The 17,261-nt window shown below is 57.1% G+C and overlaps 1 protein-coding gene across 3 annotated transcripts in view; it reads right to left on the reverse strand.

Annotated features, from left to right (window-relative positions):
• Positions 1-2,450: 2,450 nt before the first annotated feature.
• The window catches only part of EVC2 (EvC ciliary complex subunit 2), a 63,023-nt gene continuing 48,212 nt past the window's right edge, over positions 2,451-17,261 (reverse strand). For 2 of the 3 annotated variants that reach the window (XM_053923253.2, XM_053923252.2), the window contains exons 13-20: positions 16,735-16,939; positions 15,453-15,569; positions 14,009-14,236; positions 9,202-9,416; positions 7,692-7,779; positions 6,600-6,796; positions 4,494-4,595; positions 2,451-3,098 (exon numbers count right to left, since the gene is read on the reverse strand). In XM_053923253.2, the coding sequence (XP_053779228.1) occupies positions 2,831-3,098; positions 4,494-4,595; positions 6,600-6,796; positions 7,692-7,779; positions 9,202-9,416; positions 14,009-14,236; positions 15,453-15,569; positions 16,735-16,939 (1,420 nt within the window). In that variant the 3' untranslated portion in view covers positions 2,451-2,830. The remainder of the gene's footprint in view (positions 3,099-4,493; positions 4,596-6,599; positions 6,797-7,691; positions 7,780-9,201; positions 9,417-14,008; positions 14,237-15,452; positions 15,570-16,734; positions 16,940-17,261) is intronic. The other variant, XM_053923254.2, reaches the window with a different exon arrangement.

Raw genomic sequence — 17,261 nt, forward strand, 5'->3', positions numbered from 1 at the left:
CTTTGATTCATAGCTTGCACTATATAACAGAAAACTCCAATTGGATCATAGATGGAGAGCTATAAAAACGTGTATTTATGTACCTATGTATATACATTGTACACACACACACACACATACTTCTAGAAGAAAACACAGGCACAAAACCCTTTGTGATGGCGGGTCGAGTAAAGATTTCTTACATACCAAAAGCACAATCCATAAAAGAAGAAGTTGTCAATCGAACTTCATCAAAATTCATAACTTCTGCTCGTAAAAAGGCACTGTAAAAAGAATGAAAAGACAACATGCAGAGTGGGAGAAAATATTTGAAAACCCTACGTTTGATGAGGATTTGCGTCCAGGAGATACAGCGAACTCTCAAAGCTCAGCCATGATAAACAAGCAACCCAAGGGGAAGTGGCTGAAAGGTGTACCAGGTGCTTCAGCAAAGCAGTGAGGTGGTTGGAAGAGACACATGAAACCCCAACTAAAACCGCCATCAGACCGTGGAAACCAGTGTGGGGCTTCTCCAAAAATTAGGAGTGGAAGTTCGGGTCGTGTCTTATGACCTGAAGATTCCTCTTCTTGGGGTCTATCCACAGAGACCCAAAGCACTAATTTGAAAGGATATACGCACCCCAATGTCCGATGCAGCATTATTTACAATAGCCGGGACCTGGAAGCTGCCCAGCTGCCCATCAGCAGGCGAGCACATATATACAATGGGGTACTGCTGGGCCGCAAAAAAGAGTGAAATCTTACCATTTGCAACAGCACGGATGGGCCTAGAGGGTGATAAGCTAAGTGAAATAAGTCAGCCATAGAAACACAGATACCGCATGTTTCACTTACGTGTGGACTCTAAGGAACAAAGTGAACAAACAAAACTGAATCAGCCTTAGATCTAGAGAACAGACCCTTGGTTGCCAGAGGGCAGGGACTGGGTGGAAAAGGGGAAGGGACCGGGAAGAACAAATGGGTAGTTACGGAAGAGTCGGGGATGGGAAGCCCAGCACAGCGGACACAGTCAGAACTGCTGTAATAATTACGTACGGTGCCGGGCGGGTACCGGAAATATCAGGGAGGACACTTTGTAAAGTACACGATTGTCTAACCACTATGCTGTGCACCTAAAACCAATAAAAATAATACTGGATGTCGACCGTAATTGAAAAATGGAAATGTAACATAAAAAACCGCCGTGAGAAACCCTGTTAGAATGGCTAAGATGAAGAAGGCGGGGCACACTCATTTAGGCGAAGATGGGAAGGAAACGGCATTCACAGACGATGCTGGCGGGGATGGCACCCGGAACAAGCACTTTGGAAAACAGCTTACAGATGCTTACAGAGTGTGACGTGTGCTTCTCCTATGATCTGGCCATTCACTCAGAGAGGAAGCCACACGTCCACCCAATGACCTGCATAGCAACGGTCACAGCCGCTTCATGTGTGCCCACCAAACCCTGGAACAACCCCTGCGCCCACCCACAGGTGAGGATCAACAACGCGTGGTCTGTCCTTGCAGCCGAGCAGTACCCAGCAATAGTGATCAGGGCTACTGACGTGCACGACAGTACCTCTATAATGACAGATGGGGGGGCTGCCAAGGTCCCCGTCCACCACACAGCATGCACACTGATGGGAACTGCAAATAAGGCCTGGCCTTCGCATTGCCAGAGGGCAGGGGCCGTCCTGTGGCAGATAAGGGATCAGGAGCTGGGAGACCCGGGTTCAAACCCAGGATTCCCCCCTCCAGGTGGTGTGACGGAGGCACAAGTTCCTCACCTCCGAGTCTCAGCCTCCCGGCTGTGTCGTGCAGCAGCACCGCCCGCTCTGCTCAGGGACCCGTGGGGAAGGAGAAGCGGGTGAGAGTCGCTGGAAGGGTCTTGCAACTTGCATGGAGCAGGCGCTTCATCAGGAGCCCTCTTCACCCTTTTGCTGCTGGCGGGTCCCTCCCCAGGCGTCTCCCACCCACAGCAAAGCACCGCTGCAGTGGCCCCCGAGTGGCCCTCAGAGAAGCTCGCACCACGATCTGGCCTCGGGAGACCTCACAGCCTCAGGCTCTGCTGTGCGGATGGAGAGGTCAGGGCCTACAAGGGCATTCTGGGGGAGGTGGGAACCTGTATGCAATCACTGGCAAACGGGCAAGGGCTGCTGTGTGTCCGTGGACCGAGTGCAAAAGAAAGGACAAGGGCGGGGGCGGGGGCGGGCAGTGGAGTGCGAATCCTGATATTGCTACTTACTAGCTTCACAATCTCGCACACACCCACTCACCTTCCTAGGCCACTGAATTCCCTCACTTGTGAAGAGGGACAACTAACTCCGATTTGAACTGCAGACATGTTCTGGCCCCCGGAATGAGAGGGCGAACCTCTGGTGAGCACCCCTGCGTGTGGCTGACACCCGAGCTGTACTGAACAGCAGATGGCCCCCACAGGGAGAAAAATGGGTTCCACTGAGAAGAGCTCTGTGTAAAATACATTTATTTTTTTAAAGTCCCTTGATGAAAATAGAATATGTAACAAACGCAAGATGTAAGAAGAGCCAGCCTTCGACACCGGCCCGTAATGCAGCTGGATGTTGTGGGGATGGCCCCACGTTGAGGTGGGACCAAGTGTTCGCACTGGTCCTGTGTCTCGTCACCTCCCTTGTAAAGCCGAACAGAGGGGCCATCTGGGAATTCATGCGAACGGAGTAAACTGGGTCCTTGAGAGTCGGGGAGGGGCTTGTTGGGGTGTCCGTGTGTTCCATGTGCAACTTAATTCTCAGCTTGTAAACAGTGTAAACACGCGCGCAGGTGGGCCGGAGAAGACGAACCTCTGAGACGCCTTGGCGCCTTCCCGTGGCTAGTCCGCGCCCAAGGTCCAGGTGGCCTTCTTGGCGTTCAGGAAGTTCTTCTTTTTCCGGGGAGGAACGTGCAGTGAGATCTCCGGGTCCTTTGGGTTTCTGAAGATGAAGAGCTTCTCGCCCGTGTTGAACAGATCCATGGTCTCTGCCCCGACAATGGGCACGGGCACCAGCTCGCCGCTGGGCTCCAGGGGCAGGTGCGGCCAACTCCCTTTTCCAGAGAACATCGCCCTCTCTCGGAGAGGGGGACATGTCTTCTTCAATATGCTAAAAAAAAAAAAAAAAGGTCACATGGACATCTGGGGCATCTGACCCTCCTGAGTGTCCTGTCAGAGTTCCCCAGGAGAACAACCTTTTGGTCCCTGGGTCCCCAATCAAGAGCCATTTTAAAGAAAGCTTTTTTTGTTGGTCCCCAGATAGCCCCTGAAATCGGCTGAGGCCTGAGGCAGGGGCTGCTGCAGACGGCTCTTCCCAACTCACAACCACGTCACACGCAGGAGTGAGCGAGCCTGTTGTCACCACGCTGTGTGCTTGAAATGGGCCACGGTGGGAGTATTTACACCACGGAAATTGGCACATGCTACGTTCAGTGCTCCTGCCCCTCTCCCAGGACCACTGCCTGTGGTCCTCATGCTGAAAGCCAGCTGATAGGACCCAATTACAAAGCAACAGACAAAACGCGTTTGAGGTAGGAGAGAGAGGCACGCTTCGGGGACGCGGCCCAGGAGCACCTTGGCTCCCCCACCACAATGGCAAGCAACTGACTTCCGTTCCTCAGGGGAGCCCTTCTCCCTTGTAACAGCCTGCATCTCACTTTCTTGGCTTGGGATATCCTGATCTAACTTCTTGAGGACTAAGTTCTGATATGCAGCCTATTATCCATGCCTCCGAGATTTCCCTCATGGACAACTCAGGAAGCACAGTCTCAGCACCTTCCCCGTGGCTCTGAGCTCTTAGGCAGGGGGCAGGGCTCAGGTGAGACACTTCCACAGACATCCACTGTCCCCCACGCACACACTGGGTATCACGTTTTAACCCATCCTGAATCCACTGGATGTTACTCTTGCTCCAAGTCTCCTCCAGTGGGCGTTACTGGAAACACTGGTCAATGGTTTGCAACAGCCTACAGCCCCCCTACCCCCCTTCCTTCACTCCCCGGGGGTGCAGTCGCCACGGTTAAAGGAGAAAGACACTCAAGAGAGAAGGAAGCGCTGGCCCGGAAGTGTAGGGAACAAAGGGGTTCCTTAGATGTCCCAAGTCCCGAGGCCACTGTTCACAGCTGCAGACCTGGGCCTCTCCTCCTGGCCTCCCTGTGTTCCAGGCTGTCATCCCCACCTCTGGCTCCATGCAGCTGCTTGGGCGTGGTCAACCGCACAGCCAGAACAGCTGCGGGGAATTACTCTCCTTCCAATGGTCCCGTCAAAAAGAGGTCCACAGGTGAGAATGAGAGCAGTAATTCAGATGCTGATAAATGATAAGCAAATATTCTCCCAGTGAGAGCGGGAAGCTGATGCTCAGCTCCTGAAGTAGGCCCACTTGGAAGGCAGATCGTGGTCTTCAGGAAGGCATGCTCCCCCTCTGGGTCCCCTGCCCCTGCCATCCCGGCTCCCAGGCAGCCTGGCTGACTCCTCTGCAGCCCACCTGAACAGGAGCCCCTCCTACCTCTCCTTCCTCCGGCGGGCCCACCACATCTTCTCCAATCCTTTGCTTATGAGCTCTCCGCGTAGTTTGCTCTCTAAGTCTCGCCACCAGCCCTGGTGTTTCCTGAAGGCAAGAAGGGAGTGTCTTAGTTTTAAGGACAAGATCTTCCAGTGAGCCACCATCCAAAACAGCCGGCGGGCTCTGTCCTGATGTGAGGAACTGGGAGTTGTCACCATTTGTTCTCTCCCCTGTTTGGGGCACCTTCATCAAGCACCTTCTCTGGCCTGGTCCATACACAATCTCTGCCCTCAAGGGGTCCCCAGGCCAGAGGCCACGGCCGGGGACACGTGGCATCCGTCAGGCAGAGGAGGGCTGCTGAGAGTTGCATCTTGGCGCCCCGGCAAAGGAAGCACAAGGAGCGCTCATGAAGCGACAGGCTCTGAGAGCTGATGTTCAAGGACCTCGGGCTCAAGTCAAGTCCCTAAAGGGTGGAGTGAGCCCCACAGTCTTGTCTGTGCCAGCTCTGGCCAAGCGCAGACTCTGCGCCGGCTGGTCCGCACTGCCCAGCTGCCGGTGGACATGGTCTCTCCCGGGCCAGGCTAGGCCCGACTGCCTCCTCCAGCTGTCTAAGTCTTGGTTGGAGAAGGCTGGCCCTCAGAGGGCAACATCCCAGAGAGCACGCCCCTTGGACTCCCCCGGTGCTGCCAGCCCAGGGACTGGGCGTCCTGACGGGTCCCTCCCTCCCGTACCTTCTCTTGCTTAGCTGAGCCGGTCAGTTTCTGGGGCTGGAAGCCCAGACTCCGACATGATGTGACGAGACATTGGGACACAAGAGAAGTGTCTGCCTGCCCTCAGAGACAGCGACACGTGAGCCATGAGGCCGGGCAAAGGAAGGCTTGGTCACAGTCCACACTCCTGCTGACAGCCACCCTGCATGCTCTTGGCAGGTCCCATGTCAGCCTGACCGCGCCTGCTCACCAGCCTCCCAAACGGCCCTGGCCAAAGGGGCAGCCCCAGAAATAAGGTCCTTGGGGATGGCCCCCAGGCAGAAGTAGACTCCCTGGGACCATGCATGTTCCTGCTCCAGAGTCACTTCCAATACCTGACATTTGCATGTCCGGACCTGGTTGTGCACTGGGAGAAAGAAACCAGGCAGTGACATGCTGCTCTCTAACCACCTCACACCCAGCCCCCTGACCACACCCAGCCCTGGCCACGCCCCCAACCACACCCGGCCCCCTGACTGTGCTGGCCTCATCGGCACTGGAAACCTCTTCCCAGCCGCTGTGGATGAGCAGCCTGCCAACAGCTGTTGTTCCCACACTCCCACGCTTCCTCCACTGCGGCCCCACTCTTCACCCTCAGCCGAGCTTCCTACCTCTTTGAGTCAGGGACCCCTTGTCAACTCTAATGAAGAGACACTGCCCCTTTTTTCAGGAGAAATAACGTACACACACACTCACCCGGGCAGTCGTGCCATTTTGCCAGATTCACGGCTCCCAGAACCCCACCCCGGCCTCCCGTGAATCTGGTGGAGACACGGCCCTCACTGCCTGGCGTGTAACACTTTCAGGCCTGGCCGTGGCTGTCCGCACACCCCGCTCCCCACAAACTCCATCCTCAGGTGGCATTGCTAGCTGCTCCCCACACCCCCGCTTCGTGCCTCCCCTTTTAAAGGGCCATTGGTGACCCAATTCACTCCTGGAAACGGATCCTGAAGGAAAGTATCTCTGCAGCTCTGCCCCTGATTGAGGAAAACGGAGCCCACACTAAAAGTCCAGCAACAGGGCCACATAGCACCCACATCAGGGGAGTATTCGGCAGCCTTTAAAAACAATACCAATGAAGGTGTTTCAGTAACTGTGACCAGAATGAATTTTAAATTGTTGATAAGGTAACAGGAAGTGTACTCTGAACAGTGTGACAATTACTATATAAAAGGACTTTGCATGTCGACAAGACACGCAGGTCGCCCGGGACTTGAAAAGATGCACAGTGACTTCCGGCCGCCTCTGCTGCTCGGGCAATGGCGTGGCAACTCGGGATGCACGTGTCATGGGGGCCCCACGCCCCTCCCTCCCTGGAGTCTCGCTCACTGTTTCCCAGGGGCAGCGGACGCCGACTCACCCCCTCCTGTCCAGGTCGGCCGGCTCCCCACCACCGTCCTTCTCCACTGCGTGGTCCGGCTGCTTCTGGCTGACCGACTCAAGCACGGCTAGCAGCTCGGGCTGCGAGGCTGTGGGCAGAGCCACGCTCAGGAGGCGGCGCAGCGTGCCTGCTGGCACCATCGTCAGCTTGGACAGGTACGAGGCCAGCCTCAGCTCCTAAGGGGTGCAGGCAGGGAGCTCAGGCCTGGGCACTCCAGCCCTGATGAACGGCAAGTTCTAATGGATTACAGGCTTAGGGCATTTTCTCCCGGGAAAAAAATATTTCAGTAGCTTAGTCTCAGAGACACGTCCCCACATCCACAGAGCTGTCAAAAAACATCTATTCAGTCAGCAGCCTTGGCTTCCCCATGACATTTCCAAAGCCTTCACCCACCCCTCCGACTACTCCAGCTCACGCACCGCGGCTAATGTCCTGGCCTACAGCAGCAGCAATGAGTAATTTCTCCTTCTCCTACTCATGCTCTGAGGGGCAATGGGACTCCGGGGTGGGGACAGCACAGGCTCCGGGAACAATGGAAATGTCCCCAAACCAGTGGACAGTTAAAGAAACTGTACCGTGGCCACCCCACGAACGGCACTCGGCAGTAAGAACAAGGGACTCGATAGATTTGGGGGCCTTGTCTGCCTAGGAAGAACCAGTCTCCATGGGACCCTGTTGCATGACTATATGTGTGTGATATTCCAGGATTGCCCCAGTGTAGAGAGGGGGAAGAGAGTAGCGGCCACCAGGGTGCGGGGATGGGTGTCAAGCACCAGGGGTGGCACAGGACACGTCTGTGTGCTCGTGGAATAGACCTGTCTTTGCGGTGGTGTTGGCTGCAGGAGTCCTCCAGACAAAACGGCATGGATTTGATAGCAAGGTCAATGTCCTGGCCTTGCTAGGGGGTTGGGTTTCATAAGGTGCGACCACAGCGGAAACTGAGCACAACAGGGGTGGGGCACTGGGACTCCTGGTGCAACTGGGGCAACTGCCAGAAAATCTCAAACTATTTCAAAATAAAAGGTTGGGAGAGAGAGCGGGCTCTGCCCTCCCAGAAGGCCATGCTCTCACCTGGCTATACAGGGTCACGAAGGTGTCCGCCTCCATTGTCTCCAGCGAGTCTTCAAGCACAACACTGTCCTCTCGCTCCTCTCGCAGACTGGGGTGGAACACAAGCAGCACGAGCCGTTTTGTTAGAAAGCGAGGCTACGAGATCGTTGAGGCATTTGAAACAGCAGAGAATCCCAATCTACTCTACACTGTATTTGATGACATCCACGGAGAGGGCTGGCCAGAAGAGGTCAGGGCCCAGACTGCTTTGCAGGGCAGAGGGCTCCTGAGTGCAGGCAGCTCTGGGCAGGTGTGGGGGCTGCACGGTGGCAGCTCTGTGGGGCAATCGGCGGCCCTGCTCAGAAAATGCCCAGTACCGGCTGCCAAGGCCACGCTCAAGGAGACCCGGCTCCAGGGGCTCGTCTACTCTGTGCCCTGGCGTTGCAACAGGCCCAGAGCCATTGTGCAAGGATGTCCCTGGCTTAGACCCCAGAGGCTGGGGGGCACCTTTCCACAGGAGGGTGTCCATGAGGCTTCCCACCTTGCACACGAGGGGCTCTGCCTACCTGACCCCTTGGCCCATTCAGGTCGGCATCACGGATCAGCCGCCCTGCATCCTTGCTGGTTAATGCCGCCCAACCCTCTGCAGGCACCCTGCACATCGGAAGCCTGACGCCAGCAGCGCCTTCCACAAAGCACAGAGGGCAGCAGGGCATTACATGGCCCGAGTGCTGCTCTCAGGCTGGCCAGCAGCCCTGAGCGTCCCCCTGATCACGGGGACCGGCCCCTTCTGGAATCACGCCAGCGGGACAGGACTGCACACTCAGGCTGCATTTACTCGGAGACGTGTAATCTGACCAATTAAAATCACCCGTCACCTCTCCGCCCAGCAGGCACCTCCGTTACAATGTGGTCTCTTTCCTGCCAAGGAAGGTGTGCATGCGTTTTCAAAGACGGAACCGTCCTTCCACATGGGCGTCACACTCAGCGGGAAACTAGGAAGCTGTTAAAAGTGACGTTTTCCGAGCCTCTTCAAGCCGTGGGCAAAGGCTAATCGTCTAATGGTAATTGAAAAAGTAAAGATCGGGGTTCTGGCTGTTTCACATTTTACAAAAGCAGATCTAAAACGTGACGTGACGGGTGAGGCCGGGAGGCCCGTGGTCCCTGCCTCGTGCCTGTGTCGGGGCTGATGCTCGGTGCGCAAGACCCGCTGGGGTGACGGGAGGTGCCGCCCCAGGGGAAGGGCGCATGCAACCTCGCACTGTTTTTGCAGCTTCTTGGGAGTCTGTGATGATTTTGAAATAAAAAGTGTAAACGCATTGTGTTCAGCAAAACCTCAATGACATTAGAAAGAAAAAAAATGATGTCTAGGAAGATGTCAGGGGAGAAGTGTGTTGCCCAGTAGCAGCAGCCCCGCCTGAGCACTGGGGTGGTGCCTCCCTGTTCCGAGGAGCGTGAGGGGCCGGGTGTCCACCCCCACCCATCCCCCACCACAGGGCACTGACACCAGGGTGCCATCGGCCTGGCTCACCTCTGCTGCTGGTACTCCAGTAACTTCTGGCTCTTGCTCAGGGCTCGCCACAAGACAGCGGACACCTGCCTTTCTGAATCCGTGTCCTCAGACTCGTGCAGAAGCCCGGGCCCGTCTCCGGCCCACTGCTGCAGACTGGCCAGGGCCCGCTGCAGCTGGGCTTCCTCCTGCTGGGCCAGCTGGTCCTCCAGCTTCCTCTCCAGTTCCTGGAGCTCCTGCACAGAGGGGCAGGTGGTAAGCACAGGAAAATCCCACCTGCTCGGCGTGGCACCAGAAGCCTGGCTCCACCTGCTGCTGCCGGCCTCCCCTAGGCAGCCGTGGCAAACAGCGCGATGTGGCCACACTACAATCTCACACCCCTGGGCCTCTGCACACGCTGCCCCTCCACCTGCAGGGCCCGCCCCTGTTTGTCTGGCCTGTTCTGAGTGACTTAAGAACCTCCTCGGGGAAGGGCCCACTCAGTGCCTTGAGACGTAGACCCCTTCTCTGCTGTGTGCCCACTCACTGCCCATGTATAAGCCTGTCATGGAATGAATGCGCAGGTCCCCTCCAGACCCATGTGTTGAAGCCCTGACCCCACCCCTGATGGGATGGGATAAGAGTCAGGGCCCTTGGGAGTCATTCATGGCGATGGAGCCCCTACAAGGGGGTCACTGTCTTTATCAGAAGAGGCCAGAGCTCCCTCTCCACCATGCGAGGACGTAACGAGAAGGCAGCTGTCTGCAACCCAGGAAGAGGGCCCTCCCCAGGGATAGGACCTGCTGCCACCTTGACCATGGACTTCCAGCCTCCAGAACTTTGAGCAAATACACATCAGCTGTTGAAGCCATAAGTCTCTGGCCCTTCGTCCGAGCAGCCAGAGCTGACCAAGACCAGCCTCCATTTTTGTAGTCACCTGACATCACCACCCAGGGCCTTTCTGCTGGAACCTGAGCTCTCCAGGGCGCAGCAGGGTCTCCACCGCCCAATCTATAGCCCATGGCCCGGGCCCGGCAGCTAGCACCTGTCACCCACAGAGGTCACCGGAGTGCCTGCTGCGGAGGAAGGCTGTGCCAGAGCACAGCAGCCTGGGTAACACCGCGGCACTCAGAGGGCCGGGCGCGCCTCCGGGTGCTTTACCTGTTATCAAGGGGTATCAAACTCATTTTCACAGGGGGCCACATCAGCCTCGCAGTTGCCTTCAAAGGGTTGAATGTAATTTCAACTCCTTAACAGTGAAGGAGTAGTTACATTTACACAATCCTAAAATTATTTCGGCCTTTTGAAGGCAACCTCGAGGCTGATGTGGCCCCCAGTGAAAATGAGTTTGACACCTTTGACCTACATTAATCTCATTGAACCCTTACAACAAGCGTATGGAATACACACTCTTCCTCTGTTTTACAGATGAGGAAACCGAGGCTGAGAGACTTCCAATCATCTGCCAGGCCACGGATCTCTTAAGTGGCAGAGCCAGAGTAGGGCCCAGGGCAGCCGGCTCCAGGGTGAGTGTCCTTCACCAGCAGCTGCCCCGCCTCTTGCTAACTGAACCACAGAAGCCTGCATGCTCAGGTCACCGGAACCAGATTGACCGGGTGCCAGACACAGCCCACAGCCCGTGTAGATGGGTAAAGAAGGGGTGCGGCAGGAGGGGCTCCAGCCTTGCAGATGCAGGCAGGCTGAGCCCATTCCTCACTGGGCTGGCCGGCCTCTAAGCAGGGTGGTGGGGTTTAACCCTACGAGGCCTCTAAAGAGGCTTCCCTGGTGGCGGAGGGGGGTGGTCCTCAACCCTCTAAGCTGTGCTCCAAAGAGCCTGCCTTCCTGCAGCGGGGCGGAGTTCACGTCGAATACTCAGAGGTGTCTCCAAGCCCCCTGATGGCTCAGAAATGCTCCTCGACAACCAAGGCAGGAGAAACATCGACCAGAGAGGCAAACGCAGGCAGCCGTGTGGAGGGCGCTTAGGTGTCCCTCCCAGGACCACGGAAGCCTTTGATCGTTTCTGAGCAGGGGCTTCTGACACACCAAGACTTCCCATCCTGGCCGCCCTCCCGCCGAGGCACCCCAGACGCAGGGCTGCCATAGCGTGCTCGGTGGACACACCCAGCACTCCGTCACGGACCCCACTCCAGAGGGACAGGAGTGACAGGGGGTGCCGAGAAGCACTCTGGGCAGAGGCCCCTCAGCAGGCTGGGCACATCTCAAGTGCTCTGAAGCAGCTGGAAGGTCCAGGAGGCTAAAGTTAAGGGTCCCAGAGAGGGAGGGAGGGGAGGAGGGGAGATTTGAAAATACAGAGCTGGGGGATGGGGCAGCCAACGATCATTTTATTTCCCAGAAAGATTCGTCTGGCTTCGGCATGGAGGGGAGACGGGAGCAGAGAAAGACAGGGCAGGACATTCGTGTTCGAACAGAGCGGGGCTTTGCGGGCAGAAGGTGGAGGCGCTGCTTCCTGCTGCGTGACGTTGTCGAAAGGGTGAACCTCCCCGGCCTCAACTCCCGCATCTGTAGAATGTGCATAAAGATACTGTGGGTGGCCCTGGCCCTGGGTGGGTCAGTGGCTGGAGTGTTGCCCCGTACACCGAAAGGTTGCTGGTTTGACCCCCAGCTGGGGCGCGCACGGGAGGCAACCGATGGACGTTTCTCTCTCTCAACTCAATAAACAATCCTCAGGTGATTCTCTCTCTCAAATCAATAAACAATCCTCAGGTGATGATTAAAAGACAGGTATATATATGGGAGAAGGAAAGTTTAAACACTTCACCGGATGCCTGGGATTTAACGAGAGCTCAAGTCACGTGAGCCGCTACTAGTGTTTTCTTTTCAGGTCTCGATTTGTCAGAACCGTGAAGCGGGGCAGCAAGAAAAAAAAACGGAGGCAATTCAGGCAGAATCCACAGACAGGGTGATTAGCAGCAAGTGGACAGGAAGCGGGGGGAGAAGAGAGGGGGCCCCTGGTTCAGACTTGGGCAGGCGGGCAGCCAGCAGTTTGAACTGAAGGGCAAAAGTGGTGGAGAGATTACTTTGGGGTCCCATTGAAACTGGCCCACCGCTGCCTGGGACTCAACGACGCCCTTGTACATCTTCCAACCGCACAGAACCAGACTAAGTCTTTCCTCAAGGGAGGCGCGCTTCGGGCGGCTTTCTTGGGGAGTCATTCTTCCAAAGCCTTTCATTTCATGCTTTTTCAATCCTCTTGAACGTTTAACAGCCCTAAGAGCCCGTTCCCGACGGGAGAGCGACTTTCCCAGTGAGCGTCCACTACCTGGAGCAGAGCCAGGTCTGCCTCCCTCCAAATGCAGACGAGGGGGAAACGGCACCCTGCCCGTCGTGTGCCGCCGATGCAGTAAAACACCGTCGGCGTGTTATCGCAGGCTTCCAATCCAGGACACTCTGCCGCCCCTGTTCAGACACACTAGGGAACCAGGACGCTTCGGTGTTCGTCCAGAAGGCTTTTCGATGGAACCGAAACGGAAGTGTTGTGCTACCCCATCACTAACACACATCGGGGGGTTTGAGTAACAAGAGCCCCTGGGTGGGTCGGGGCTGAGCTGAGGCTGCTTCTCAGGCACTTACAAAGAGGACGGCAGTTGTGAGCGGAAACCCGTGTCTTCCTGTGTCCCTGACCCGACACATGACCTCGGACCTGCCCTCCCCAGAAGGCCTCACCTCGGCACCTGCCATCCAGGGCATGGCGCCCCTCCACGCCCCCCTCCTTGCGGGGGGCACTCGCTGCGGGTTTGGGGCAAGTGCTTTGTATAGTTTTCCTCCTCGCATTAATTTTACCTTGGATGCCCAGCAGTCAATAAGACCTTGTGCTGCTTAAACTGAAGTGACCATGTGAGGCTTTTCTCTCTTCTTTCAATCTAGTAACCGGGTAGATTTCGCACAGGAAGGTTTCCACGTTAAACCAGCCTTACATTCCGGGGAGAGCCTCAACCTGGCCATGTCGTACTCATGTTTTCGTAGATGGCGGGGCTGTGCTAATAATACTTTGTGAATTGTACACGAGCATCTACAAGTCCGACTGAACTGTAACTGTTCTTTCTCACACTATTCATGACTGCTGGTGGTGTCAAGGTCATCTCAAGGTTATCCGAGCTTCCTAACATGAGTTGAGGCTTATTCCCTATTTTTCTAACATCAGGGATCATTTGTACATGAGATTGGGAAAATCGGCCACCTTGAAGTCAGGTGAAGCTCACCTATGACACCCTCGGGGTTAGGTGATTTTTTTCTGTGTGTGCTAAGTTTTTTTTTTCTTTTTACTACTGAATCATAGCAATAGGACTATACAGACTTTTTTTCAGCTTGAGCCGATTTTGGCAATCTGTATTTTTCTAGAAAATTTTCCATTTCATTTTGGTTTTCACATTGTTCATTGAATTTTCTTACTTTTTAAAAACTTCCAGAGCTTTTATTTTATGACTCCACCTCCCCCACCTTGAAAAAATGCAGCCCGTGGGAATAACGGTGACAATGAGAATGATAAAAGTCAGCATTAATCTGGTACTTCGTGGTATCTAAGGGGCCAGCCACCGAAAGCCACACCGTCACAGGTGAGGAGAGAGCCCTGCTGTTACCGGAACATCTGAAAACCGTTAGCGTGAAAAGGCCGCTTTTTAGAGGTAAGGACATAGAACAGGCTTAGGCTGCGAGGGTACAGTGTGCTCCCAGCTAAGCCACCTCACCGAGCCCTCACCACGACCCTGGCACAGACAGGAGACCACCGCCCGGCCCCGCCCGCTGGCTGGCGCAGAACCGGAGGCGGGCACCAGAAACAGCCCCCCAGGGACCGCACAGCCCCTCCCTCCCGCCCTAGGCCCGCACTCACGGGGCTGTGGGACTCCAGGACCTGGGCGCAGGCTGCCTTCGTCAGGGTCTCTGACTCGCTCAGCTCCTCCAGCAGCAGGTCCTGGAGGCTCAGGAGGGCCGTATAGGCCCCCAGTGTCCTGGCCGCCCTGGCCACCTTCTGGAACTGCAGGGAAACGAGGGACTCCACGAAGCGGCCCTCCTGGGCCTCCAGGTGCTGCACCCTCTCCCGAAGCAGCTCTCCTCGGACCTGGGGAGGGGCGGGGCCGAGCCGGAAACCATGGGGGGGGGGGGGGAAGGAGAGAGAGCAGCAGTTTGCAAAGGCAGCCTGTTGATTTTGGTCAGGCGGCCTTTCGTTCAGGACTCGGAATTCAGGACGTGGGCAGGAGAGTCTCAGGTATCTGCGAAGCAGCAGCCCTGGAATGGGTAGTTTCAGACCACAGGGGCCCCTCTGCTCACAAACGCCCCCGGGGTCTTTGGGGTCGGGCAGTTCACCGCACGTTTATCGCCCCTGCAGGCAAATCAAACCTCGTCACTATCCAGCGCTAAATCCTTCTGGGCTCCCCATCGTGGGGGATGAGGTTTAGACTTCCTACCACAGGCTCCGCGGCCCTCCCCACCCTGCTCCCCGGGAAGGGACGCCTGGACCCGTCAGGTCAGTTCTGCCACCAGCACCGCACACCAGGGACTTCCACCTTCCCCGACCAGAATGTGTACCCAAGGGCAGGGACCGGCACTACCTCTGTCGTGCCACAGCCAGAGCCCATCGGCACAGCGCGGAGGGCGGGTTGCGGGGCCTCCTCAGAACCCCCAGGGGACAAGGGAACAGTGCAGTATGTGGCGTGGCGAGACGGGGTCGAGGGTGGGGGGATGCCTGGGAAGAACTGGGGGTTCCCATAAGGTTTCTTGAAAGAGGGGACACCTGAGGACGGAGGCCACACCTGAGAACAGCTAAGGACCGAGTCCACTCATCCAGGTAAAGAAAGGTGAGAGGTGATCCCCCGGGAGAGGGAAGAACAGGGCTGATGAGCATCCCATAGTTGCCCTGCCTGGAGCCGGAACATGAGGTATAACTAGCAAAGGGATGGGAAGTGGGCAGGCTAGGGAGGCTGGGCTGCTGTGGGCACCACGGGGGGAGCACTGGATGAAGAGGGAGGCCACCCCTGCGAACCCCTCAGCACGGGCCGGCACAGAGGGGGTGGCAACCCAAGCAGCCAGGCAGTAGCAGGGGGCGGCCTGGGGGAGACCTGGCGACCTCCCTCGGACACGTGGGGGAAGAGGCTTCCAGACAGAAGGAGCAGGAGGAACGGCGTGAGGGGGAGGGGTGGGTCCTGCCCACAGGACCATGGCTTAGAACACAGGGGGAGGCGGACAGCCTGGCCCTGGGGGTCCAGGCACCCCCCACACGGTGGCTGCTGGCCCTGCCGGGTGCAACGAGAAACAGCAGGTGAGGGAGAAGCGCTGACCTTTTCAACCAGGTCTTCAGGAGCTGGTTTGCCAAACAGCTGAATTTTATCTTCAATGCACTTCCTCAAAAGGTCTATCTTGCTTTTACTCTTGGCACGTGGCTTTCTCGCCCTGGACTGTTGTTGGCGGGGGTGAGAGAAAACGTGGGCATGGAGGCAACTGCCAGACGCCCCTGCCGCCCTGGCCCCCAGAGACAAGGAGCTTCTGTGCCCACAGATGTGCCCCTGTAGCCGGCTGGAGCCCAGGAGGAGGCTCACGTTCCTGGACAAGCTCAGCTCCCAGGCCTTCATCTTCACGGTCTCTGTGCCCCTCCAGCCGAAGCGAGGCCAGGGCCTCTGCTGGGCGGAGCCGGAGCTCTGCACTCAGACCAGACGGGGACCTGCCCGCTGGGGACCCCACTCATCAGCCTCAGGGAGCCGGACCACCAGGGAAGGAGCCCCTCCTCCTGACGCTTACAGAGGAGTGGAGAAACCGTCGGTAAACACAAAAACCCAGAACTAAGACCCTCCCATGAGGCCCGTGAGGGCCATGACAGACAGGGCACACACGGTGACAGTGGCTGCGGATTATTGGGCATTGAGTGGACAGGGAGACGCCTGCAGAGGTAAACGGCCGCTGAGCACAGTTGCAGGCGTCAGCCCAAGCAGGCACCAGGCACACGCAGCGAAACACGGACCCTACTGGAGCAACGCGTGCACAGCCTGCACACAAACGTCTGCCTCTTCCCAGAGGTCAGGGAGCGACATGGCAGCCGAGACCCCCGTGACAAGACGGTGTCGGGCGTGTGAAGGTCGGGAAGCAGAGGGTTCCCGGCCCTGAAGGGGAAAAAGTTGGGACTGGCGTGGACGAAGGAGAGGTCAGAGGGGGCCAGCAAACTGTTACTCAATTAATGAACGAGTGTGGCCGATGCGACAATCTCCGAGCCTCGGTTTGCACACCTGTAAAACGGGGTCTGCCTCCTCGGATGGCTGCAGAACACCCCCCCACGGAGCAGACTCAAGAACAGAACATAACACAGCGCGGCACACGGGAACGCACCACCGTGTAACACAACACGGTACGATGTAAGAGCGTGATGTGACACCACAGAATACAACACAATGTAACACAACAGCACACTCACACCTTCACTGCTGAGCACATACACAGCAGGCTGCTCTCCCCCACCCCCTCCCGCCCTGCAGTGAGAGCCGTCTCCTCCCCTCCCCAGCTCGCCCACCTGCCCTTTCTCCTCTGTCCCAGCCCTGGAGGAATCAAGAGCCACCAAGCCGTCCACCCTACCTGCAGCTCGGGAGCAGCCAGGGCCTGGTCCAACTTCAGGAACTCCGCTTCCCGCCAAGCCGTCTGAAGCCGCTGCAGCAGCACGCGGGCCCGGATTCTGGGGAGGGCCAGGCTCCTGTCCATCTGAGCGAAGCAGCCGTGCAGGTCCTGCCTCATCTGCAGCAGCTCCTCTTCCGACAGGGAGAAGGCCGCAGCGCGGAGCCTCCTGGTAGAGCAGGGCAGAGCAGGGGCTGGCTGTGACGCCCCATGCACGTGCGTGCCGCACCTGCTCTCCCCCCGGCCTGCCGCTGGGCGCCCCGATGCTGCCGTGGCCTGGCCACGGTCAGTGACGCCGCAATGCGCTCCTGCCGTTCACCCTGCCGGCATGGAGGGACCTGGCAGTACGACACCACGTCAGACAGACCAAGACAACTACCATACGATTTCACTTGTATGAGGAATCGAATGAACAAAATGAGTAAGCAAATAAAATGGAAACAAACTCATAGATACAGAGAACAAACTGCTGGTCGCCAGAGGGGAGGGGG

This window comes from Desmodus rotundus, chromosome 4, assembly GCF_022682495.2.
Source record: "Desmodus rotundus isolate HL8 chromosome 4, HLdesRot8A.1, whole genome shotgun sequence".
NCBI lineage: Eukaryota > Metazoa > Chordata > Mammalia > Chiroptera > Phyllostomidae > Desmodus > Desmodus rotundus.